The following is a 27,176-nucleotide window of genomic DNA, read 5'->3' on the forward strand; positions in this document are numbered from 1 at the left end:
TGCATCTTATAAAGCCTGGAGAATTTGCCTAGACAACTTCAAATGGAGGTTTTAGTGCCTTTTTGCTCTAAAAATTGCAGATCATTTTAGGACAGTAATTGGTATCACTTCCGATGCTGAACAAAGGCGCACTCAACCAATCGGGTATGGGTGCATTTGGGAACAACCGCTTTTGTAATTTTGGGACATTGTGCCTGTTCAGAACTACAAGTTGCATAGCAAGATGGCCGCCACTCCCGGTCTACATGCGGAGCGTTGCCATTGCTACGGCAAGTATTTACACGGGGGTGGGGCAACTGATCGGTTCCCTGGTTGCCGGCCCCACTTCCTGTGTAGGAGAACACAAAGTAAGTGCCTTAACAAGGTTCAGGGATTGTCTAAAGTGACAAAAAGCCAATTTGTCCAGCTGATTGTGGCAGGTGGTAGCAAGCATATGGTCAATTAAACCAGACGCGTGCTTTTATACTCGCAATGGTCTTCAACAAATTACGACTTTTTAAATGGCCCCACCCGGTTTTTAATTTGTTGCAGAGAGGCAGAAGGCCCTGAACCAGAAGGACTACCCAGAGGGTGTCTAACCAGTTAAGGCTGTGAATTAACTTCTGTTTGGGTTATGTAGCCGACAACAATTTCCATATATTTAATCTCAGAGGTTGGATTTACTTCAAGGTTACTCTACACTATTTGAGGTTAGTGTTCGTTATACGTCATGGGGAAAGTTGGTGGATACACAACTGAAATGTTGATTGGAAAAAGAAACTACAAGGTGCTAACACTATGATTTGCTATCCACTTTAGGTACACAGATGAACATGTAAATGTAGATTTTTGTGATGAAAGACAACTGAAATCCCTGAGGATGGATTTTGTATATCCGAAGCATGTTGGCAAAATGTAACCTTTGAGTTGACTGACTGTACGAATACAGTAGTTTATGAAGAGAAGTGTTGTATACTTTCCTTTTGGATTTGTAAAGTTTTCCAGTATTAAATGTTTGGTGTAATTTTTACTTCACCACCAAATGAATTTGGTGTGATAACACCACGATAATTAAACAATGCGGATTGACTTCATGTGAGACTTTTGGCATTGACATTTATTTGTGAAATCATATGTTTAAGCTTTGTATTATCTAAGATGTATTTTCTTTAAATTTACCTGTATGAAAAACACAAACGGTCTTTGTCTGACAGGAGTGCAAATGAGTTACCTGTTGGTAACAGGCTGGTTTGTGCATGAGTTGCGTTAAGTCTCCATAGGCCCGGGGACTATACCCATATGCACCAGAAGTGTTTATTACTACTCATGTGAAACTTGATACACATTGAGTCTATGTATAAAAAAACTGAACACGTTCGCATGAGTACAATAAGTAGTGCCCCTCCTTTACAACCTCATGGTGGCATCAATCCCATATTTCAAAAGTCAGGAGGCGTCGATTATTTCAACAATCAAGCAGGTGCTTGCTGGCTCAAAGACTCCACGATGCCAGTGGATTAGACGCATCTCCAGATGTAGATTTCCGGCAGGGTCAGCCCTACACCCATACTCACGCTAAACGTAGGGCACTGGTGGATAGGGTGGTAGATACTCCAGGTCCAAGGGCCTCAGCAGTGCCGACCCTGGGCTATGAACTCAGTGACATCTTGGATGATGGCCTGGTTACAGAAAGAAATATGCCACTCAACTCGTCAATTACAGATCCCACAGCCTCCTTGTAGCAGCATACCCTGCTCCATTCCCCCGGTTAGCTCCACTATGACTGGGAAGTATAGTCCGGCAAGTGGAGATCCATCTTTTCTATTCTCTCACCCTTCTCCGCAAGGCCCTGTTGTGCAGGCAGCCACAATTGCCACCAGACCTGCAGCCTCTTCCTCGAATCTGCCTCTGGATAGAAAGGGTAAGAGGTTGGACGCAATGGACAAGAAAGTCTTTACTTCTAGCAGCATTGCTCTGAAGGCCACCAATATAGCATGTGGGTTCGCTAAATACTCATTCGGCCTGTGGAAAGCTGTGGAGCAGGTGGCCCAATACATTCCCAAGGGAGAAATGCGGGATGGATTCTCAAGGCTGGTGGAAGATGGGAAGGAGGTAGCCAGGCAGTCACTTCAAACTGACCTGGGTGTGGCCGACTGCATTGGTCACTCGATGGGCTTGGCAGTAACTGTAAGAAGACATGCCTATCTGAAAACGTCTGGCCTCTCACTGAACAGCCAGAACAGGCTGCTTGTCGTGCCTTTCTGAAGGTGAGCACCTTTTTGGCTAGAAAGCTGGTAACTCCCTGGAAAAATGGAAGGAGTCAGGATTACCCGCAAAATCCGGCCAAACCTGCCATCAACTTTGCCTCTAGGGAAGAGCCTCTTCCCATGTGCTTTATGGCAGGAAGGTGCAGCTCCCACAAGCCTGGAAGGGGGCAGAGATCCTGCCAGAGGCCAGCAAAAGCGGCAGCGGCTGGGGCGACTCCACCCTCAAAGCCGTTTAGATTTTACCCTCCCACAACCTAACGGTTAGTGGGCAGGCGGCTGAGCATTGGCCCCAATGGTGGGATGTTTTATCCGACGTCTGGGCCCTCTAGTTTGTGCGGTTGGGTTATTGTCTGACCTATTTAAAAAACACACACACACACTCACACTGACACACACACTGACACACACACACACACACACACTGACACACACACACACACACACACACACACTGACACACACACACTGACACACACACACTGACACACACACACTGACACACACACACTGACACACACACACTGACATCCTGTTGAAGGGGGCCGTAGAAGAGGTACCTCCGGAGCACAGAGGATCAGGCTGGTGTTAACAGTACTTCCTGGTACCCAAGAAGGGAGGTGGTCTCTGTCCCATTCTGGACCTCAGGGCCTTGAACAAGTTCCTTAGGAAAGACCAATTCAGGATGGTGACGTTGAGAGAGATTTTCCACGCTCTCCAATTGTAGGACCTGCTGATGTAAATAGACTTACAGGATGCTTATTTACGATGTGCCGATACATCCAAAGCACAGGAAGTTCCTGAGGTCCCTCATAGGGGATAAGTACTATCAGTTCAAGGTGCTTCCCTTTGGGTTGACCTCCGCTCCAGGGGTCATAACCAAGCTCATGACAGTGGTCGCTGCTCACCTCATGTCATGATCCCAGTAAATGAGCACAGTTCCCATTCAGGCATACATGAGAAGCAAGGACATCACATCCATCAGCAGGTCAACAGTGGGTACAAGCCTGGCACAAATGGCATTTGTATCATTCTTAGCATGTGCACCCGTAGGCTCTCGTAGTGCTTACAGTAGTTGTCATACACTAAATATGGCCGCTGCTAGGTCCATTGATAACTTACAGCACACTCCAGCTATTTCAGAGGGAGCTACTTAAGCCCTGCCTCCGCTGGATCGCTCGTTTCGCGCCTGCTCCGCTGACAGCGGGTAACGCTACCGGGGTCTCTCCTCACAGAACCTGTCCCAGGAGAAAAATAGACATTCGTTTTCACAGAAAAAACAGAATTCCATAGTTTTTTAATAGACTTACCGAACCAAAGTATTTCCGAAGCGTCTCTTCAGTCAGCTGTTTTTGTTCGTAACCGCAGCATCTTCTGTCAGAGGTTCCCTCCCAGCCGCAGCATCTTCTTTGCAGCAGTCTTCGTTCGCAGTCGTAGTACCTTCATTCAGAAGTTTCCTCTGCAGACTCTGCATCTTCCGAAGGTATTTCTTCTTCAGCTTCCCGAAAACCTGCAAACAAAAGGTATTTCATTAACTAACGAACTTAATAGAAATAAGAAAGAAGTTTAACTAAGTTACGTACCTGAAGTTTCATCAAGTTTTCACTGCTTTGTTTTTACCACGCTCTTCCCTGAAGGCTGCAATTACTCCGCATAGACCAACTTACGCTTGTGAAACATTTCTTCGTCCCAAGTAATTTCGCAGTCATTCCGCAGCCGCTAACCTTTCTGAAATCCAAGTGTACAGGAGAGCGAGAGAACCACTGACGGGCCCATAGGTCAGTGCTCACCCTCTAGTACCTATAAGACAAGATAGCTGCACCTTGGGGAGGTTGGGGTGCAGGATTCACATACTCCAACACAATTCAATAAGGACAACTCAAGGATTTGGCAAAGAGACTGTTAAGTTCATAAAGGTTTATTTCATGCCACTGCTGACACAGTGCAGCCCCAGTGCCCTGGATGAGCTCCCAGCCTCAACCACCCCCAGCATCACACAGAGCTCATTTTTAAAGCAAAATGTGAGGGAGCAATCTGCCCCAACCTTTCCTGCACAGTCTTAAGCAACTTAATCGTTAAACATTAGCTCATTGGGCAATTATTTTTAATTGAACAAAACCTTCAGAATGAAATACGCTCTAGCATGCATGTCTGACTTTTCCTCCGGTGTTCCATTCAATTTATAGTTGATGCAGCTGGACTCTTCAGATAAGGTTTCAGACAAGGCCTAATTAAAAGTCTAGGTTCTGCCCATTAGCCAAGTTTCTGAAAGCATGGTGTCCTCGAATGTCTCCACTTTAAAATGACCTCATCCTACACACTTTGAGCACTACTCAATTTCTTCTCATTTTAGCCACATTTTTGGTTACATGCATTTTCATTAAAGGCATTTAGCCAGAACGATTTTCTGTCTGTGTACAGAAAATCTTATTGTCCATTCTGTGCCTTGCCACCTTATTACATCATGGTAATGACATTTTTGACCTTATAAATACGATGCGTTTTCAAATACTAGTATATACTAACATTATGAATACCATTTACCCAGAATTACATCATCAAAATAGTCCATACGAATTTCTCTGCTTAGGTTTAAGTGGGGGCTGCCCTCCACTTCATTCAGTTGTTGATTTCCCCATCTTTAATTCGGGTCCTTCACTACACACCCCGTCTTAAAAGTTCTTTGTTTTAAAAACAACTTTGAACCATATTCGATGTCCATTCTCCTTAATATTTATCTAAACAAATTTTAACACGATCTTATATTTTGGCACATACTAACATATTGTTATTTAAAACAAACATGCGTGTGTCATCTCCTTCTATGTAAGCCCCACTTCCTGTAATCATTTGCTTTTAAACTAACTGTATGCCTTCGCCAATTCACAGCCATTGTGAGACTCGAGAGGGTTGGTCAAGCTTTGAGCTAACCCATCAGCCCATTGTCTCTTCGTATGTCACACCTTGTCTGCAACTCCCACCCCAACAAAGTACAATCTCTCCTTGATCATCTTCTCCTGCCCATGCATATCGTTTTCACTTTGTCCTTAACTCTTTGCCACACGCTTTCCCTTTCTGTATCTTCCGTTTTAGTTGTCATGAGTTTGGCGTTAGTAGACCGTCTGCATCCTGTCGCCTTTTCCTTTCCATTGTGCTGTTTTCACAGTCGGTTTCCCAGGTTCTTTTGATGCTTAGACCAGAAGTCCATTGTTTTTTCCTTTTCACAAGAAGTTCAGTTTTTTCCAGAGTGTCTCTTTCAAAAGGCTTCATTGTTCAATGAGTCCACAAGAGGGGTCGGTTCAGCATGGGGATGCAGGGTTTGGGGAGTCTTTTTGCAGACGTAATTCAGCGTCATGCTTTCACTGGGTTTCTCTACAACCTCCCTCTCTCCTCACGCAGTTCTACATTAATTTCCCAAGGCATACAGGTCCCTCGACGTATGCCTGTAATATGAAACGTAATGAGTTTCTTTTGTAAAATAAACGGGTCTATTTAACACATTTCCTACCAACCCATTTCCTTAAAACCTCTTCGCATTGGCTCTTATACCTTATTCCCTATAAATTGCAAGACATTCCCTCTTATTTGACACCCCTGCCTCCTAGACAAGCTACAAAACATTGGGCCTCGTTACGAGTTAGGAGGTAAGGGATAAACGATGCCGGTAAAGGATTACCGGCATCGCTTACCGCTCCGGTCCATTAAGACCCACCAACCCGCTATTAGCGGTACCGTAAATAATGGGGCCTCTATTAGCGCCATGGGCACGGGCACACGACCTCACATGTCGGCAATAGCGGCATGGCGTAAACAGGAGCTGAACACAAGTAATGCGAACATGCTAATAACGGCCTACAGAAGACAGAAAAGTACCTTACCGGCATTGAGCAAATACCTGCATCGCGGACCACCCGTAAACGGTCATGTGCAGTGTTCCCAACTGCCACAGGTGCACACAGTCATCACAGGTGGAGGCAATATAGACTGGGCCAGCACAAAAGGAGCACCCCCTACCCCTTCCCACACTCAGTCACACAAATAAATGATTCCAATACTAGTAGCAATGCTGGGGCTGGAGGACATGATTGCAGTGGAACTCCAGCAACAACAGGCAGCACAGAGAAGACGCAGGAGGAGAAGGAGGGTGAGGCAGGCACAGCCTGCACCACCATTGCAGGCAGTTGTACCACACAGGCAGCCCCCAACCCCTTGAATCAGAGCCAATCCATTCAGCCTAACCCCTGAGCAGATCCACACCCTGTACCGTCTGGACCGGGACACCATCACCACCATTGTAGACATGATACATAAAGACATTGCCAGCCTTATAGACATCCGTACCGCCATCCCCCCCCTTTACTGAAGGTGGTGTCTGTGGTCCACTTCCTGGCCACAGGCACCTACCAGCACACAGTAGGGCAGATGCATGGCATATCACAACCATTATTCTCACAGACGCTGAACCAAGTGCTTGATGCCCTCCTGAAGCACACAGGCAGCCACATTTTCCTACCACGGACAGCCCAGGAGATCTCCAACACCAAAGTTGGCTTCCATTCACTTGCCGGCATCCCTGGTTGCATTGGCACCATCGACTGCACCCATGTTGAATTGGTGGTCCCACATGCCATGGAGGCAGTGTACCGCAACCGTAAGTTGTACCACTCCATCAACATGCAAATGGTATGTGACTCAAACAAGATCACACATTGTTGTGCCCGATTTCCCGGATCAACCCATGATTCAATGGTCATGCGGAACTCCACGATATCACGCTACATGGAGTGACACGCAGGGCACAGATCCTGGCTACTCAGTGAGTTGCATGTCAGGCTCATGGCAGCACGATGTGGGTAGGTGATTGGGGGTGAGATGCATACTTCACCTGGCTGAGATGGGGGAGAGATGCATACTTCACCTAGCTGAGATGGGGGGGGGGGTGAGATGCATACTTCACCTGGCTGAGATGGGAGGGAGAGATGCATACTTCACCTAGCTGAGATGGGGGGGGGGGGGGTGAGATGCATACTTCACCTGGCTGAGATGGGAGGGAGAGATGCATACTTCACCTGGCTCAGATGGGGGGGGGGAGATGCATACTTCACCTGGCTGAGATGGGGGGGTGAGATGCATACTTCACCTGGCTGAGATGGGGGGGAGAGATGCATACGCCACCTGGCTCAGATGGGGGGGGGGGGGAGAGATGCATGCATCACCTGGCTGACATGGGGGGAGGAGGGGAGAGAGATGCATACTTCACGTAGCTGAGAGTACCTGAGCGGATGGACCATGCTCATACCCCAAAGCAGACCGGACCGGACACCTGACCCCAAAATGCAAGATGTAAGCTGCCCTACCATGAAAATGATGCAGTGCTACAACCATTCTATAGCCATCAACATGTACACTGCACATAATCAGACCGTAGCCCCCGCAACACAATGCAACGACAAGCAATTATGGCCAATGCACAGCACCAAATACCATCATCAAAAAGGACAGTTGTCCATTACTGCGTACAAAGGAGTCACATGAGAGCAAAATACATGAACACACCCCTACACCAACAAAGAGGTCCACCAAAACAGCATGTCACCATCTGTCGTGCAGAGTGAGATCATCATGAGTCTGCCATCAACGGTGACAGGATGAAAGCATACAATTGACTACACATCACCCAGATCATGGGAACAACCGACGTGGACTACCACAGTGCATGAGCACTCACAAGGAATAGGACACCCCTACGCCCACTAGACGATGCCATGCACACCTGTCGATCAGATGAATTCACACATTGCAGTCACATCATGTGGCTCTATTCATGCATGGATATGTGGGTGCAAAAAGGAAATAAATGCATGCTATGGTGTCATTGATACAGGTCCCATATGATGTGATCACTTGCACATAACCATTGTTGCACACATGCAGGTGATGCAGGCTATCCCTTGAAGAGGTGGCTCCTTACCCCAGTCCGGAACCCGCAGAACAGAACCGAGGACTACAATCGTGCGCATACATGTACCCGTGTGGTGATTGAGCAGACATTTGGCCTTTTGAAGGCGTGGTTTCGCTGCTTCAGCAGGTCTGGTGGGGCACTCCTGTATGGGCATGAGAAGGTGGGCAAGATCGTCATGGCATGTGTCATGCTACACAATATGTGCATCAGACGGAATGTGCCTCTGCCCCCTGACGCTGAACTGCAACCACCTGACAATGAGGATAAGGAGGGTGGAGATGGGGCTGCACTTCAGGGAGGCGGCGATGCACAGGAGGGACGTGCCGTGCGTCAGACTATGATTAACCAATGTTTCTAGCACACATGGATGCGGAGTGTGACATGGAGGTGGGACTCGGGGCACTGGGTGTGTCAGGGACATGGACACTGTAGACTGTTCACCAATAAAGCACACGTACACAATAAGCAATGTCTGCTAATGTGAATTCTAATTTCACAACAGGTGTATTGAAGAAATATAACATATTAAGTGCACAAGCCCTCCACCCCACACACCCTCTCCTCCCTCAACTCCCCCACACACCCTCTCCCCCTTCCCACTCCCCCCTCAACTTCCCCACACATGGTGTGCACTCGCATGCACCATAAGTCTACATGATTTCCGAATGGCTGGCTGCACCTACACCCCTTGTCCTCTTCCAGCATCAGGTGGACCCCTGTCCGACTTGCGCAGGTCCCGCTCAGACCTACGCAGGGGGGCTGGTCTGAGTGGAGCTGGCATTTGAGGATGTGCCAGGTTTTTCTACCACCTGTGCGGGACGCAGGGCCTCCAATGCTACCACCATTTGGGTGAGGACCTGCCTCACAGCCGCCAATTCACTACATATGTCTTTGGAAATGGACTCCATGGCAGATTTGAGGGATGCTGCGTATTCCCTGATTTCCTCCCTTGATTGGCGCTCCTCCTGGCGCTGTTGGATTGCCCTGATCCCCTCTTGGCTGTTCCGGACACTGGTGGATGTAGAAGGTGCAAGCAACATGGTTGGTGCTTCATGCATGCTCGGCGTGCGGCTGTAACTCCCTGGCCATGACTCCACAGCAGACCGCTCATGGCTGCTGTTATTGTGTATGCTGGGTGGGGAGAGGTGGGGTGACTGCAGGGGGCCTGTAGCGGTAGGTGTGCCAGGTGTCAGACTAGGTGCCTCATCGGACACAGCTGCTGTGGCAGCTGCCTCCCCGACAGTAATGCTGGCAGCGGATACAGTGCCTTCAGCCAGTGGCTCCTGTGTGGTGGTGGCTGGTGTGGGTGCTGTGGTGGTAGACCTAATGCACATTGGTGCTGTAGGTTCTTGGGTTGTGTTGGGCTTGTGCGGTAGTCCAGGTTGCCCTCTTCCCCTTGATGTTGAGGGCCGGTTTGCTCCCTCCATGCCCCTGGATGACTTGAGTGGTGTTGCAGCCTCCTCCCTGGCGTCCTGGTCATCACTGTCTGATTGTGTGCCTGTGGGGGACCAAGAGAGGGGGGGGGGGCATTAGTGATGGGTCTACATGTATCGGGCATGCATTGGGGTAGCTGCAAATCTATGGAATGGCAGGTATTTGGCGTTGGAGTAGTGACATATGGGTTGCTTGCCTTTTGGGTGGGGTGATGCAGGGATGCGTCTGGGCAGAAACATATTTGGGGTGCATCATGCATGTGGACGAGATGGTGCTGTGCACTGCCTGTAGGCAGTGTGCTGTACATGTGTCTGGTGGACCCTGCTTTGCATCATTACACTGTCAGTTCAGGGGGACAGCATCATCTTTTTCATTACAGTGGGTTATTTGGGACACCTACCTGCATCAGCCGATAACTGGGCTCCACGCTCCATATCCCCCCCACTCCCTCGATAGCCTCCATTCCAATGGTGCTCGCACAGGTCTCCTCCCAGCGGGTCATCTTTATGGGTGAGCCAGCTCCACCACCTGTTGCCATCCCCTAGTTATGGTTTGCAGAGATGATGTTGCGGATGCGTAACCGCAGGTCATCCCAGCGCTTCCGGAAATCTTTAACTGTGCGCGGGGTGGTGCCAACGGCACTCACTTTACGCGCCACCTCCGCCCAGATCTTTTTTTTTTTTTTGCATCAGTGCAGGTCGCTGCATATCATTGGAGAAGACAACATCCCCATTTTCTGCCAAGGTGTCTGCAAGCATGTTGAGCTCTTCTTCTGAGAAGCGCTCCTTGCGCAGGCGAGCAGTGCCTTTTTTAAGTGCCTTGGGCATTCTGATATGCTTCAGGTATATATTGGGACAGGTGTGGTGGTGATGTGGGTCCTGGGTACAGAGGATGGCAATGGATTGTGTTTTTAAAGATGGTCGCCGTGCTCTTTCCCATTCCTGTGCGGTGACGCTACTTTCGGTTCCGCCTATTAGCGGTACCGCTAATGCCGGAGCCATGGATGGCGGTGGAGCTATCTGCGCTTCACGCGATGCCGGTAAGGGCAATTTTTGGGTTTTTAGCGGCATGGCGGTAAGGTTGTTACTGGCATGGCGCAAAGCTCGTGCCTGCGTAGTCGTAATGGCTCTCTAATAGCGGCCTCGAAGCTACACGGACACAGTATTTGCTCCATGCCGGTAAGGTCTTGTACTTACCTCCAACCTCGTAATGAGGCCCCATTCTCTTTTAATCATTTCCCTTTTGTGGTTCATTTTCACACCATCACTAAAATACCCCCCATTCCTAGCTCTGTCTCAGCTGGCTTAGAAAATGATTTTCGAGGGGATTGGGTCCTCCGACGTATTCCATATGTATGACAGTAATCACCACAGCTGTGCCACTTTGGAAAATCTTTCTGCGTCCTGCGTCGATGACGTTGATACGCCGTCCTCAAGGGCCTCCGTCGAGCCGACGTCACCGGATGTTATAAGTAGGACGCACGATGCCCGTAGCCTCAGTTCTGTTTTTTCCGCGAGTTTTCCACGTGTTCGCTTCGGAGATCTCGGTGCACCTCGATTCTACTGAATCCTGTTCTTTCGGTTCTTCGAACTTGTTTCTTCATTGCTATCGAATATGATGTCTTCGGCTTCTTCCACCCCGCGGTCCCAGTTTAAGAAGTGTCAGGTGTGCGGGTCCAAGATGTCCCTGATGGATACGCACGACGCTTGCCTCTGGTGCCTCGGGGAGGACCATGATAGGGATGACTGTGTCGACTGCCAATCGCTCACTTCGAAGGCCTTGTGGGAGCGTAAGAAGAAGCGGTCGGTAAGGTGGCCAAGCCCCGGAAGTTGCGTTCCACTGGTCTTTCGACGGACAATTCGAGGGGCGACTCTCCGCTTCGTCACCATGAGTCCGGGGGTTCTCGGTCTGGGAGTCGGTCCCGCCATTCCTCTGCCTCTTCGAGGCACTCCAGGAAGCGCCGTCACAGGTCGCCTTCCCCGTCCTAGTCCGAGGACTCTGCCCGTCGGCAGGTAGATTTCACTCCTAAGGAATGGGATTCGTTCTGAAAGGAGGTGTTGGTGATTTTTCAATCGCAGGGCTCTGGTCCGGCCGCGCTGTCTGAGGACGCCGGTCGAGGCCGCACTAGAGACACCGCTCGTCTGCCTTCAGGCTCGAGCAGTCGTTGCGACCACCGGGCACCTGCGAGTTCCCGGTCGGACAAGGATGGTCGCTCTAGGCTTACCCGTTCCAGGTCCCGGTCCTCGACGCCATCGAGACTGCAAGACTCTGTGAAGTCTTCGAAGAAGACATCGACGCCGGCGGCGCCGAGTTCGTCGACGGACTTTCTCGAGGCCCCGCCTCCGAGGAAGTCGTCAACACCATCGACACCTAGGCTGTCGAGACACGCTCAGGGCTCCGCCCTCGAGACCTGTGTCGAAGCTGTCAGTGCCACGCTCTACGTCGACGCCCATTCCGTCAACGCCTTTCGAGGCAGCCTTGTCGGAGGTACCCCGTGGCGCCCCCAAGAAAGGCGATGGCTAAGGCTAAACATGTCTTTGTGCCTTTTTCTGTACCCTCTTTCCAGCCTTTAGATTATATTTGAGGTGGATGAGGGGTCTGAGGAAGGTGAGGCTCCTGCATTGGTTCCTGATGACATTGTTTCTGGTCACAGTGAACTTGAGGACCTGCGTCAGTCGCTGCACAACGCCAGTGGTCTAGGCACCTCTCCGGAGGTGGAGTTTGGTAGGCCGGAGCCTGGCACGCATGCCGAATCTTCATATCGGCGCCTCATGTCGAGGGCCACTGAATACCTGGGTTGGTCTGCTCCCCCCTGGGGATTTTCTGCAGGATGACCTGACTGATATCTTGGACCAAGGTCTCCAACTGACCCTGTGCTCCCATTCCATATGGCCTTGCAGAGAAGGGTGGTTGTGGCTTGGCCTTCTCTGGAGAGTCTCCCGGCAGTGAGCAAGTTCTTGCCGAAGAAATATCACCCAGCCAGTGGCGACCCCTGCTACTTGTCAACGCACCCTACTCCGGAGAGTTTGGTGGTGCAGGCGTCTACGGCCCCCGCAAAGCAGACTTCGTACCCTACCATCCCTCCTGATAGGGATGACAAACGTTTTGACGGCTGGGTGAAGAAGGTATTTTCTTCTGGGGGTATGGCGCTTCAGACTGCCAACTCGGTGTGTGCCTTGTCTCGTTTCACACACACTCTTTGGAACTGTATTTCCCTAGCGGTTGATCATATTCCCGAAGGGGAGGAACGGGATGGTTTCCTTGATGTCATGCAGGATGGCAAGGACGCCATGTGTGAATCCGTTCAGTCGGGTCTGGACATGGTTGATTGCGTCAGCCGGTCCATGGCGGCGAGCACCGCAATGCGCAGGTTTCCATGGTTGCGGAAGTCGGGTTTTGCTCCGGATGTGCAAGCCCGGCTCCTCAACATGCCCTTTGATGGTGAACATCTTTTTGGCAGCAAGGCTGACAAGAGTCTTGAGAGGTTGCAGACCTCGAAAGCTGCAGCAAAGTCGTTGAGCGCTGCAGTCCGCCAACCTCTGCCTTTTCGTCCTAGGGGACAGCAATGGAAGGGAGGTTCCTTTCGTTATTACTAATCCTTTAGTAAATCGAGAGGAGCTGCAAGTCAAAAGGGCAACTGTAGGAGTGCCAGAGGTGGAAAACAAGGTACTTGAGGTGCCAAGGCCGCGCGTGCAGTTGCCTCTTTGCCCTCAGGCACTGCAGCAGCCGCTTCGGCTCAGTCATGAGGCCCATGCTTCTCCGGTTGGGGGAAGGCTGGTGCAGCATGTTAGGCAGAAACCTGTGCAGTTCCCTTTGGGAAGACTGCAAAAGATTTAGGACTACAGGTGTTAGCAGTAAACCCACTTGGTAGCAGTCCGCACCACCCAGATTTACCTGGTAGCTGTGGCTGAGCAGTCAGACTTCCCTCAAGAAGAGTTAGGCAGTATGGAAAGTATACACAATAGGCACTCAGATACAATAATACAAGCAAACACTGACCAGAGCTTTGGTATCAAAGTATATAATTATTTATTTAAAAACACACTATTTGAAACACTCCAGCACTCTTATTGTAAACTACTGTAAACAGTTACTATTATAATATATACAACCCTTATTCCTTATCAGACAAGTCTTAGTTAACACCACTTATTTCCAAATAGAGGTGAGCGCTTAACTATAGATGGCACTCCAATAAGTTCATGAAGAAGGGAGGGAAAAAGACAGCATGTGGAAAGATACACCACTCTAAGATTTAGGAACACTTTTAGCAAGGCAGAAGAGCAAACGTCACTTGTGAGCCAAAGTCCATAGGCTGAGCCCACTCTTGGAGAGAGTAGAGCACCAATGCGTCCAAGATCACACAGTTACACTAGGCTTTGAAAGTCTTGCAGAGAGTTCGAAAAGAGTTTAGAGAGGCTCAGAAAAGTTTAGCCAGGGTGTCCCAGACTAACCCAGGTTCGAAAGCCGGGGGCTCAATCTACCCCGTACAGTCGGTGGCAAGGGAAGCCAGGCGGAACACGGTACCTTAAGTGGGAAGGATCCTCCAGCGGTGGCAGTTGTTCCTGGCAGCGGGTGCAAATCTCGGTGTCGTCCAGAGGAAGAGAAGATCTTGACTTGGAGGAAAGATGAAGGTCGTTGCACTGCCAGGGAAGAAACCAGCCGCAGAGTTTTCCGGTTAAAGGTATTACCCTTTATTTCGCGGTCATGGTAAAACGTGGTATTCCGGTTGCCGGGTCCTTGGCACAGGCAAGGCTGCCACGAGATGCGTCAGGAAGGCGAAAAGACGGTGAAACTGGTTATCCCCACCAGTCAAAGGAAGAAGACTCTCCGGCGGGAGATCTCCTCTGTCGTTGGGAAAAGTGGTGAGACGGTACAGCAGGGCTCCACCGGTGGTGTCGTCGTGGCAGGTCGGCTCAGCTTCTCCCTCGTCGGATTCTTGGGTCCTGTGGCAACTTCTGAAGTTCCAGTCCCCAAAGCCCTGCTTTTAAGCAGAAAACCCCCATTCACTCAGCCCAGCTGTCATTCAAACATGCTAAGTGGTGAGCCGGCCGACTCACCACTTGGGCCAATCAGGACGGAGTGCGACTTGAGTTGCCTAGGCAACTCAGTCCAGGGTGCCTAAACCCCCCTCCACCCCTCCTAAGTACCCCAGACAGAGTGGCACCACTTTGGAGGGCTTCTGTGGAGAAGCCCGCCAAAAAGTGGAACAAAGGGCTCAACTTGGGTTGGAGTCACAGAAGAGAACACAAACGCCATTTTAGAACCGAGTTTTGGCAAAAAATACCAACCAGAGATTTAATATTAATTAAATAAACCGGCGGTATGTTCGAGGCTATCGTAATTAAATAAATAAAGATAGTAGCCTCGAACAATGGGAAAATCCCATAGAGAAATATTTGCGGTTGAATATAAAAAGTAGTATCCACTGCCACCAGCCAAAACTCGATCAGGGGGGACGGAGACGTGCCCCCTCGACTAACATACCCCGGGGCAATCGAATTGCCCCAGCCAGTACGTCCACAATATGATGGTTTGCACTGGTTCTGTTCAGAATTCAAGACTAGTAAAGTCAATGGTGACTTTACATGCCCTAGAAGACAGTAGTCAGTCCCAGGGTATGGAGTCTATACTGGGGGGGTCACTATGACACCCCTGTGTTACTGCACTGAGGGTGCTGTGTAACACACATCACAAAAACATATGAAGCCCTATGGAGTAAAAGACCCCATAGCCCATTAAACACATCTAGAGTCAAAGGAACACACTCAAATCATGTCCAAAAGTGAGGGTAAAAGAGTCTCACTCTTGGCAGGAGAAAAAATTAAACCCCAAAAATCCAGCAAAGCTGCTAGGGGACTCGCTAGGTTAGGAAATTCAGCCTAAACAGAGAATTCTCCCTAACACAGCATCTGGTAGAATGGCGTGCCATTACTTCAGATGTGTGGGATCTGGAGATCATTGCCCACGGCTACTGTCTTCCTTTCCAGCAGAGGCCTCACGACAATCCACCAGGGAACCTCTCTTTGAAGAGTCTGGATCCGCTCCTTGCGCAGGAAATTCAATCCCTGCTAGAGAAATGCTTCATAGAACTGGTGCCTGTAGCGGAGAGGAACAAGGGATGGTATTCCCCTTATTTTTTGATTTCGAAGAAAGACAGAGGATTGAGACCCATCATGGACTTGCGTGGTTTGAACAAGCTCCTCAGGAAGGACAAGTTCAAGATGGTTACTCTTTCTCAAGTCCTCCAGGCCCTTCAACTTCAGGACTGGTTGGTGTCGCTTGACCTCAAGGACGCTTATTTTCATGTGCCGATCCATCCAAAGCACAAGAAGTACCTGAGGTTTGTGGTTGGCGACTCGCACTTTGTTTCGGATCCTGCGGTTCGGATTGACCTCCGCCCCGAGGGTTTTCACCAAGCTCATGATGGTTGTGGCAGCGCATCTCAGGAAAGGGGGGGATTCACGTCTACCCCTACCTGGATGATTGGTTGATCAGGGCGCGCTCTCCCGAGCAAGTCCTGGATCATCTGTCCGTCACCTGCCACTCCCTTCACAAGCTTGGCTTCTCCCTCAACTTAAAGAAGTCACACTTGACGCCAACTCAGCGGCTCCAGTACATCGGAGCAGTGCTCGACACGTCCCTGGGGCAGTGTTTTCCTCCCCAGGTGAGGGCTCTTCACATTCAGCAGATGGTACACAAGTTTCGACATGCCCAGAGTCCCCCGGCGTTCGAGTTCTTGAGGCTGCTCGGCCTCATGGCATCCTGCATTCTTCTGGTGCCAGAGGCCCGACTGCGGATGCGATCTTTGCAGTGGGCTCTCAAGATGCAGTGGTCACAGTCCTCCGGCAGAATGTCGGACCCCGTTCAGGTGCCGCCCTCGGTCGCTCAGGACCTTCTGTGGTGGGCCAACGAAGGCAATCTGATGAGGGGGGCTCCATTTTGGCTGCCCTGGCCGGAGGTGACGATCGTGATGGACGCATCCCTCACGGAATGGGAAGCTCATGCCAACGAGCTGACAGTCAGCGGTATGTTGGAGCTGAGGGCTATCGGGCTTGCCCTGAAGGCTTTTCTGCCGACTGCGTGGAAAGAATGTCCTGATCCTGATGGACAACACAGTGGCCATGCACTACCTCAACAAAAAGGGGGGGGGGCAGGGTCACTTCCTCTGTGCAGGGAGGCAATGCGGCACTGGTTCTGGGCGATCCAGCAGGAAATTTCGATCTCGGCAGTTCATCTGGCCGGAGACCAAAACGAGACAGCGGACGCTCTGAACAGGCAGAGCGCGATCTCTCACGAGTGGGAGTTGGCTCAGGAGATTCTCCTGGAGATCTTCGCCCTTTGGGGCACCCCTCAAGTGGATCTCTTCGCCTCCAGTGTCAACCGGAAGTGCAAAAGGTTCTGCTCGCAGGAATTTCCTCCAAGAGGAGCCTTAGGAGACGCGTTTGTGGTGGAGTGGTCCTTCCCACTGCTGTATGTGTTTCCTCCAGTCCCCGTCATCCTGCAGGTGCTGCAGAGGGAGGTTCGGTTCCCGGATGATCCCCATTGCTCCGGCTTCGGCCAGGAGGGCGTGGTACCCAGACCTTCTCAACTTGTCCATCTGCCCTCCACGTCGTCTTCCCTAGCGAGACGATCAGCTCTCACGGGAGGGGGGGGGTCAAGTTCTCCATCCAGAGGTCAGCTCCCTCAAACTTCACGCTTGGCTTCTGAAAGGTTGAGGTATAAGGATTGGGACCTCCCTGAAGAAGTGATGGAGGTGTTGCTGCCGGCCAGACGGCCGGCAACAAAGTCCCTGTACCGTTGCCGTTGGAGAAAGTTCTGCGACTGGTGCAGGGTTAAGAATGTGGATCCTTTTTCATGTGACATTCCTCTAGTTCTGTCTTTTTTGCTTTCTTTAGCCCACAGGGGCTTGCAAGTGGGTACCATTAAAGGTTACCTGGCGGCGCTGTCCATATTTAAGCGCTCATCTCAGGAGTGTTCTTATTTTAAAATTCCTTTTGATTTCCCAGTTTCTGAAAGGGCTCACTAATGTGTTCCACCGTCTCCTTTCCAGGTGCCCGGTTGGAATTTGAACCTTGTTCTCAAGTTTCTAATGGGTGCTCTGTTTGAGCCTTTGCATTCTTGTCCTTTGAGACTGTTAACCCTTAAAACTGTATTTTTAGTTGCGGTCACTTCCGCTCGCTGAGTGAGTTACAGGCACTTTCAGTTAAGCCACCCTTCACTGTGTTTCATAAGGACAGGGTTGTCCTTAGAGTTTGTCCTTCCTTTCTTCCGAAGGTGGTGTCTGAATTTCATTTGAGCCAAAAGGTTGTTCTTCCAGCATTTTATCCTCCTCCGCATCCTGGTAAGGACGAGGAGAGGCTCCATAGGTTAGATCCTAGGAGAGCTTTAAGTTTCTACATTTCACGCATGTCCCGGGTCAGAGTGGACGATCAACTCTTTATTGGTTATGCTGGAAGGCGTTTGGGACAAGCTGCGACTAAGCAGACTTTGTCTAGATGGATTATCTTGGCAATTTCTGACTGTTACCGCCTGGCGGGTAAGGATCCTCCTGTAGGCTTACGAGCCCATTCGACTAGGGGTATGGCTGCCTCTACTGCCCTGCAGAGGGGTGTTCCTATTCGTAACATCTGTGATGCAGCCACTTGGGCTTCGACCCATACTTTTGAACGTCACTACTCCCTTGATTCTATCCATGGGTAGGATCTGGCCTTTGGCAAGGCAGTCCTTTACTCTGCAATTTGATTGGGCATTCTAAATTGGTATATTCTAAATTGTTTTCCCACCTCCTTACGTTGGTACTGCTTTGGGAGTCTGTCATAGATATGGAATACATCGGAGGACCCAATCCCCTCGAAGAACAAGTTACTCTTACCTGGTAACATTCTTTCGATGGGATGGTCCCACGACGTATTTCATATCGCTCCCTCCCTGCCTTCCCCGCTACAGAATTTCTTATGCGATTGCAGCTTACGTTTCCGCAGGGCTTTCTGTGGTCATATTGGCAGTAGATTGGTGCCACACGTTCTGGGGAAAAAACTACAACTGAGGCTACAGGCGTCGTGCGTCCTACTTATAACATCCGGTGATGTCGGCTAGATGGAGGCCCTCAAGGGCGGCATATCAACGTCATCGACGCAGGACGCAGACGCCGAAAGATTTTCCGAAGCAGCACAGCTGTGGTGATTACTGTCATAGATATGGAATACGTCGTCGGACCATCCCATCGAAAGAACGTTCCCAGGTAAGACAGAAACTTGTTCTTTGTTGCCAATAACACAAAATACACCTCGTCCTTCATGGGACACATTTTCCCCTTGCACGTGCCACATGCAACCCTAAGGAGACAAAACAAATTAAAGAAAGACGTCGTCTTCTTTCCTGGTCTTCTAGGCACGTCCGTAGTAGATGACAGAAACGTCCTTGGGGATCCCTGTTGTCGGTAAAGTCAAAATAAAGTCAGGTTTTCTTCCCGACTTTAACCCCTTTTCCTCCTTTTCTGCTAACCAAAATACTCTCATTCTCCCCTATTCATTGGTGCACATAAACAGCTATTTTCCAACCACCCTGCAGGGATACTTAGTTTTGCATTGGTTCTTTGGTCCGCTTAGCTGCATTCTTCCAGGTTAGCCATAAATACTTGCTGGTTAGCTGCACATACTTCCTCAGTTTAGCAGCCATTGTTCCTATTCTTTTCTTGTCGTTAGTTGGACCATGGTCTATGCTTGTGCTTTGTGTTCATCCTAGGGAGATGAAACTGAGGCGTTTCGCTGCACACCGTCCCTGTCTAACTTGATCTACCCTATCCCTGTCTTCCAAGACTATGGCACCACTTCTTACTATGTGCCTTCCATTTTTATTGTTCCCATCAATGTTTGCCTCTTCTAATGCTTGCATACCTCTATCATAACAATCCTTTTGACATTATGAACATGAAAATGATTACTCGCCTTCAATTTTACTTTGGTTTTCAGTGGTTGTCTGAAATGGCCATGTTATCTATTTTCTACTCTTTCCACACCTGTTTTACATGTCTTGGGAGAAACAACTAACTTTTGAAGACATTGTGTCTCTTAATACCTTTTTCCTGTTACTCAACTGGATCCTCTTACCTTTAGTGTTGATCAATTGTATGTTCACACCCTTTTGGCGTGAACTAGTACTTACCTTTTTCTTTTTCCTCCCTAATTTAAGGCCATGCAGACAATTTCTTGTGCTTCCATGCAAGAGGTCCATAGCTTGTCTGTAAAATAAATCAAAATTGTTACAGGCATTCACAAGTTGTTTTGCTTATTTCACCATATTTACTTAAAATGGCTTGTGCGAATTTCCTTTGTTTAATTGACCTAATTTTATCAGTCATACTCCTTTTCTTGGTCTTCATGGTCTCTTGATGTTTTTTATTGCCCAACGCGCCTTTTTTTCTGTTGGCCAGGAAACCTCATAAGTGCTATTTGTTTTCCCCGTTTTGCTTTTTTTTCCGCTTTATGCTTTTGAGTATATCCCTTATCCTTTTATTCATTTGCCCAATTGTTCCTATTTCTCAATTTTCCCTTTATTCATTTTTTATTCAAGATAACCACTCATGTTCAGTATTTCCTGATTTATTTATTTGCTTATTTATTCCTGTGACCAATCCTTTTGCACTTCCTCGCCTGTTCTCTGACCCTAACTTCTTCTTTCTCCCTTTATTTCTACGTTCATCTTTTCTTTGAACTTCCTCATCCCTTCTTTCACATACCTTTTGCTTTTCTTCTAACCTCTACTGTTTCTGTCTGTCTCGTTCATAGGCTACTCTCTGGTTTGCGATCGAGCTGCTTTTCTTGCTCTTCGTGATATAGCTGTTTCCGCCTTAGCCTGACTTTCCTTCTTATCCTTCCGTCTCTTAACTCCTTCTCTTTCTTCTCTCCTCTGTGCCTCATCGAACTCCTTTTTAGGTCTCCCATCATCACTTTCTTTCCCATCGAGTTTCAATGAGATTTGTCCTCCAATCCATTCATCCTTTGTAAATGCTATCTCATCAGTTCTGTCTTTACTTCCTTTCCTCTTTTTCCCCTCTCTCCCCTTATCGAGAGATGCACTCGTCTGTGCCTGATCCCCTCCTTTATTAACGCATCATTGCATCTCCCCGTTCCCCTTGGGGCTGGGATGTGAGATTCTTGTCCTTATCCTCCCTTGATTTTTTTTTACTATTGTAGGCGACTCATAAGCGGGGTTGCTATACCCTGTGGCTGCTTTTATCTTTCTTTAATGGGTAGCGTCCCTCAGGCTTACTTCCCTCAGTTCCTGTTTCAGGCGGGGCAGGCGTTGCTGCAGGTGTCTCATCCCCCCCCCCCCTCAGTGCTTAATTTTAGCATCCATGCTGCTGGAGGCTCTTCCTCCTGTCCTTGTTCTTATATTTTTCACAATTTGAAAACAGCATGGCGTTTTATAACTTTTTTGCTTCTTTACGCAGCATTCAAGTAAGTTGCCATGCGTTGTAAGATGGCTTTAGATTAAGACTCAATTTGTAGCCGCGGCAATAAACATCTTGTGGGCGGTACCTTTAACCCACTCCTCCAATTGGAGCAATGTTTTCCGGGCTTAACTCTGTTTCTAACAATATCCTTATGTGAGTCCAACACTCCCATTACTATGAGCGAGCACCAAATTCTGCAAGCTCCAATCCAGTCTCTTCCCGCCAAATTATTTATACTGCCAGTTTACTCAAGAACCTCAATCTGTGTGTGATTCCTCTCAACTGTAGAATCGCATTAAACCCTTACTTGAGTTCAACCAACAAGGAGACAAAATTCCTTACATGTGACATACAACAGAACATGTAGACACTTGACAAGAATAGACAAACACCAGCTGGACACATATATCTGCCTCAATACCCCGACATGAGGTTTAAACGAACCCCATTTGTGCCGTCTTTAATAGTCCCCGCAGCCCAGTCGTCTCCTATTATGTGGGCTCTAAGTTCATGTTTCTTCTGAACGCTGTATTAAAGCGCAGAAACAAGGTGAATCCTCTCTTCCCCCATCCCCCCACTCCCTCCTACCCGGAAACCTTGTTTTTCTCTCAGGTCCCCCCCCAAAACCTTTCACTTGAACCACTACTGTCCTTCATGATTCTTATTTCATTCTGCTTGCTCTTTATTTATTTGCCATATTTCCCTATTTTATGGCTGCCTTTATTTTCCTGGAGGTCATCTGTTTCTACCTCGTGTCTGCAAATGTTCATAATTCGCAGCCTGCGCCTGAATTTCGAAAATCCTTCCTCTCCTTTTTCGTTATTTCTTCACCAGGTCCTACAGCTAGCTGTTCTTTACCATGCTGCCATGATAATGAAATCTTTTAGTTTTCACCCAAACGTTCTCATTGACCTTTTGCCTCTTTCATGCCTTCAAAATTGCTTGTGCCTAACTAAGGCATGCCCTAAATAATCATGCTTTCCTTGGTAGCCTCAACACTGTCATCATGCTTTCACGCTTTGTCATTCAAGCCTTTCTTCATTCATCTAAATCCTACAATACCAGAATCTCAACTGCTCGTCTCAAACCAAAAGTTTTTCCCTATTTAATAAAAAATGCTCTCCACTCTGGCCGACAAGGCCTCAAAAATGTAAACTACCACCCCTGGTATGACTCCATGCAAACTGTCCTACCACTCACGGTGGAGCTCCAAAAAAAAAAAAAACCTTTAGGAGCTCCCCAAAAACCCACTTCTTCACTACATGTATGCTATCCCCAAAATTCCCCAAAAGCAGGTCGCAGATGACCCAGTAACCTCCTTCAGTTTCAGGGGGCAATCTAAGTCAAAATGATAGAACACATGAATGGCAATGGTTTTTTCAGCTGCAGGGCAATGCCTGCTCCTGCCCGCACGTTGATTTAAAAACCCCATGAAAACTCACTTGCTTCCCATCTCATGAAGTTTATCACTACCTCTTTTAACTCTTAACATTATTTCTGTAGCTGTAAAATATACCTTGCTCATGTCATGCCAGGTTACATGCTACACTCTATTTTGTTGCACTTTATCGTTAGAGTGCCATTGCAGGGACGTCATTTGGGGATCGGCAGGGGTCGTGGCTGAACCCCCTGAGGTATCCCTTGTTGCCACGCAGTCTCCTTTGCTACCCTAAAATAAAAAATGTTTAAAACATTTCCCACAGTGATATCATCAGAGGTCAAGGGTCATGAGGTGTCACTTCCGCTACCTCAATCATTTTGGTGGAATGACGTCCCTGTCTCATTACTTCCTTTTCACTACCACATATGCTAATGCCTTCGGCCCTTTCCTTTCCCCGCCATACTTGCAACACCTGCTCATTCATTTCTTTTGTCATTATCAGTGTTGAATTGTATTACTACACTGCCATTCTTGCAGGCATCTTATAAAATCTTCACAAGCTCTAAAAGTGCAGAGTGCTGCTGTGCGCAACTCTCAGCATTCATTGAAAGAATACACATGATTTCGCGTCAGACGAGCTGCGCACTGGCTACCCATGGAGGAAAGGCTAATTTCTTTTTATTTTTTAAATCACGAATGTAAGTCTTACACAGCGCTAGTTTATTTAACTGATGCTGCTACTAGGGTCAGTTCAGCCCAGTGTCGGCTGGTGACTTTGAAAGTTGGTGGGGCGTACATATTTTGGTGGGAATTTGGGAGCAAGCTAGGCCACCTCACACCAACCAGTGTGCCGGTGGCTTCTCCCTCTGCAAGACAATTTGGGAAACATGGCTTCCAAGATGTGCAATTTACTCCCCAAGCCCACAGAAATATGACATCACAAATCCTGGCCTAATTATGAGTCGAAAACAGCCTGGGATCCACTGAAATGTCGGCAATGTTTTTTTTCTTTTCTTCCAGCGCAAGGACATCTGGACTGGACTAAATGTGAAAGCATTAAGAAATAATGCCTACAAATACATTTTCCTAAAATGTGGCACCTATCAAAGGCAGTTCACAAAATGGGAACACTGCCTCTGCCACAACGCACATACACAATAGACTTAACTAAAAGTCCACATATCTCTTGGATAGATTCACAGAAAGATAATCCAGACCCTCCAGAAGCACATATGCCAATACCCTTATCATTCCGAGATATAAATTGTCCAAGGCCGGAGGTGCTAGCTTCCCCGTCCCGGCAGCCCACGTATGGAATTCACTGCCCCAAACTATACGTGCTGAGAAATCCTACCTTAAATTCAGAACCAACTACATCAATCACTTGAAGCATTCGTTCACCTAATAGATACAGATTGTATACTATAAATTGCCTTGTACTGTTCTGCCTGATGCTTCACCACCGGCAAGCACTATCCAATATCCTATCCTCTACATAACCTATTGTATAATACTGTATAATACTTGTATATAATGTACTGCATTACTGCCTTTCCTGTCTATAGTATTTTTCACCATGTAAAGTATATCTTGTAACCATTGTAAGCTTCGCACACCCTTTACTGCTGTGCCCTCTTACCTTCGGGTCTGGTGCGCATTACAAATAAATAAATCAAACAAATCTATCAGAAACGCAACGCAATATCTGAGCCAGGATGTCACCAAACAAAGGGTATGAAAGCCAAGTGTCCAAACAGCACACCATTGAGTAACATGTGTGAGGTTGGTGGCATTCACAGATAAGCACAGACACAGATTCTGCCCTTTGAAGGATCTCTGCCAGCCCAGAAAGGGGTCAAGAGCGAGGAGACAGCTAGATGAGACTATAACCTCCATTCTGTAGCTCTTTCTGAGCCACACATGCTATAGGGAGCAGCATTCACACTCTGACTGCCATATTCCATTTGTCTAAGTTGCTGGCAGTCCTGCATGTATGTGCCACTGGGGCTGCTGGCGCAATGACCCAGCCAATATCTTCTGCAATGCTCAGTCAGGGCCAGGTTGCCTACCTGCACAAGGCTGCTTGTCACCCCACAATATAAAGAAATAGAAATGAAGCTAATACATGTTTCATTGTCATCACTGGTTACCCTATTGGGTGCGCAGGATGGTCATACACAGTCTGGAATTCCCCCTCCTCATGCAAGGAATAAAATCCCAATTTAACAAGCCAATTAAGCGCGCTCACCCTGCAAACTCAGTGTTAAAATTCACCACTACTGCTAGCATTCTGTTTCCATACAGCACTTAACAATATACAAACACATACACACTCGTCGATGCAGTGCCTACCTAGATGAGAAGCTTTTTCGGCATGCAATGCGAGAGGCAAGCACTTCTTAAATCCTGAGCTACCCCCCAGTGTTCATGCTCATGGACCCCTTGTCACCAGCTGCTGTCCCCATTAACCAAAGGAGCTAATGCCACAGGGCTCCCCCGTCTTGTCCCCGAACCATGGAATGTTTTCTCTAGCGACCTTAGAGCAGAGCCATCCCTCCTAATTTCCTGCAAAACTCTCAACCCTACTTTGGTTACCTACCTCCATCAGTTCCCCCAGCGGTGTCTGTACTCATCCCCCTTTTGCTAAATTAACCACTATGCTGTGTTTTACTTAATATACTCTATCCATTGTGAGCTTAACATGCAGCTCATTCATATTAATTACAATATATATCTATTTGTCTTATAACTACAGGCGATGCTTCGTCACGCAGCATCTAGTGTATGCCTTTTTATTGCAATCTGCAAGCCCCTTCCTTGAAATAGCACCACAATGCCTACGGGCTTCTGTGTGCTCCATGCTACTAGGAATCGCTCATTCCTTGCCAGACGACAGTAGACCCCAGAGACGTTTTTATTGGAGGGCACATGGGGTGGCTGCCCAGGGCCCCTCACAATGCTGCCTGGTCTGAAGTAAGATTCCGGATTACATCAGGCTTAAATAGCACATGCCAGGAAAATTTGATTGCATGCTGCTGAGGCTCCAAACCCATTGCCTGTCGGTTTTGACAAGTACATTCTGCCTTGATCAATTAAAACATGCAATGCCTTTCATTTTCATTGTGGAATACATAGTTTGGGTAACACGACCTTTGTAGCGTTACTGCCCCTCTCTGGGAATGTTGCTGATCGTGTGTAATAGCCAAAGTTGAAATCCATATTCATCCACGGAAGTTCAGGAGTTGTCTCAGTGTGTTACGCACTTATTGCAGGGATACGTGTTCATGTGCAAGGTCAGAAGGGAACATCCCAGTAAGACTGGCTGAACCGTCTTTAAATCTGAAGTTTCACAAACATACCTGCACATTTACTTAGGTTTGCAGCATAAGCGGCGCGATTAACAGTGCTGTCTGGACCAGATGGGGGTTAAAATCAGTTTGCTCAGCTGGGGCATTCTTAAAACCTAAGCAATCCCTTAAAAATGTGCATAGTATATCTGTCCAAGTGGCACACAAGCATGCAAATTCGAGAACTGTGCAGCCAAAGTGTTCATGCTTGTATCCTGGCTATGCCAGCAGACGCCACAGTGATCCTGGTCAAATCATATAGGATCCCTTGCATTACTGTGCTATCTTCTGTGAGGTTTTACCTATTGCATTATGATACTCCCCTTAATAATGGAGAAACTGACGGTAAAATCATTCCCACGTTGTGTAACCCCCTTCTGTAATATTTTGGTTTAAGATTGTCAGGTTTGGAAATGCGGTTTGCGTAATTTGCAAGTCAGTTTTATAAAATTAGATTGGATTAGTACCTATTAAGAGCTGGAAGTGAAAGTGCTCAAATGCAGGAATTGCAATATTGGCACAAATCCTAGCTTCACCCCTTAAACACTGTGTGATCCTGGGCATCTCATTTAATCTTTGTTGAATTAACAGTCTTTGAACCTTTCAAACCCGTCAGCTCATCAGGGTAATTTTCTTCGCAGGGTATGTTCTTCATCGAGGCACCACTCAGTTTCACTGGCTATGGGGTTGTTTCCATTATGATAGTGAGCATTGACATATTGCTTACTACAGGCACTTGTCCCCTCGATCTCTAATGGCAACGCAATTCGAAAACCATGTCCCACTCCTGCTCTCAGTCTGCCTGGATAAAGACACCTTCCTGGCAGCTTCTAATCTGCCTATTCTGGGTTGCATGTATGTTTTCACATACAGTCCTACATTAATACTGCAGGCTGCATACTTTCCTGGATGCTCAGAGGTATCTTGTTTCTATACTAGAAGAGAAGTAACTTCTTTGCAGATTGCTAATGTTGGCCTTTAAATGCTACTTGTTTCTCAATCTGAATAGCACAGGAATGGAGAGGGTAGGGGACTTAAAAGGGCGTAAACATGCTTATCTTGAATGCTGCACAGCAGCATAAGTATGTCTCACAGAGTAAGGCCTCTAGGCAAAACTGAATATTCCCATACAGATGCCTCTCATAAGACATGAGAGAAGTGCACAGGTTATCAGTAAAATAATGCATTTCTTGTTAACCTCATTGGCAGCGCGCAAAAGATGTCTTTTCATCCGTGCTCATTCATCCTTATCGGAATTAATCACTCTTGTTAGTCCTCCAGACCCTCCAGGTCACCCCAATAATATACGCCTATTCTTGAAACTCCACAAACAGGGCCTAGCTTTAGTCAT

The 27,176-nt window shown here is 48.0% G+C and overlaps 1 protein-coding gene across 2 annotated transcripts in view; it reads left to right on the forward strand.

Annotated features, from left to right (window-relative positions):
- KIF3B (kinesin family member 3B) overlaps positions 1-27,176 on the forward strand; it is a 373,294-nt gene that overhangs the window by 251,452 nt on the left and 94,666 nt on the right. Inside the window, exon 8 of one of the 2 annotated variants that reach the window (XM_069651015.1) lies at positions 799-936. The exons of the other annotated variant lie outside the window; for it this stretch is intronic. Within the exon in view, the coding sequence (XP_069507116.1) occupies positions 799-810 (12 nt within the window). The 3' untranslated portion in view covers positions 811-936. Of the gene's footprint in view, positions 1-798; positions 937-27,176 lie in introns of those variants that run through there. 2 annotated transcript variants of the gene reach the window in all.

The sequence above is a fragment of the Ambystoma mexicanum genome, chromosome 3p (assembly GCF_040938575.1).
Source record: "Ambystoma mexicanum isolate Mex_15411 chromosome 3p, UKY_AmexF1_1, whole genome shotgun sequence".
Taxonomy (NCBI): Eukaryota; Metazoa; Chordata; class Amphibia; order Caudata; family Ambystomatidae; genus Ambystoma; species Ambystoma mexicanum.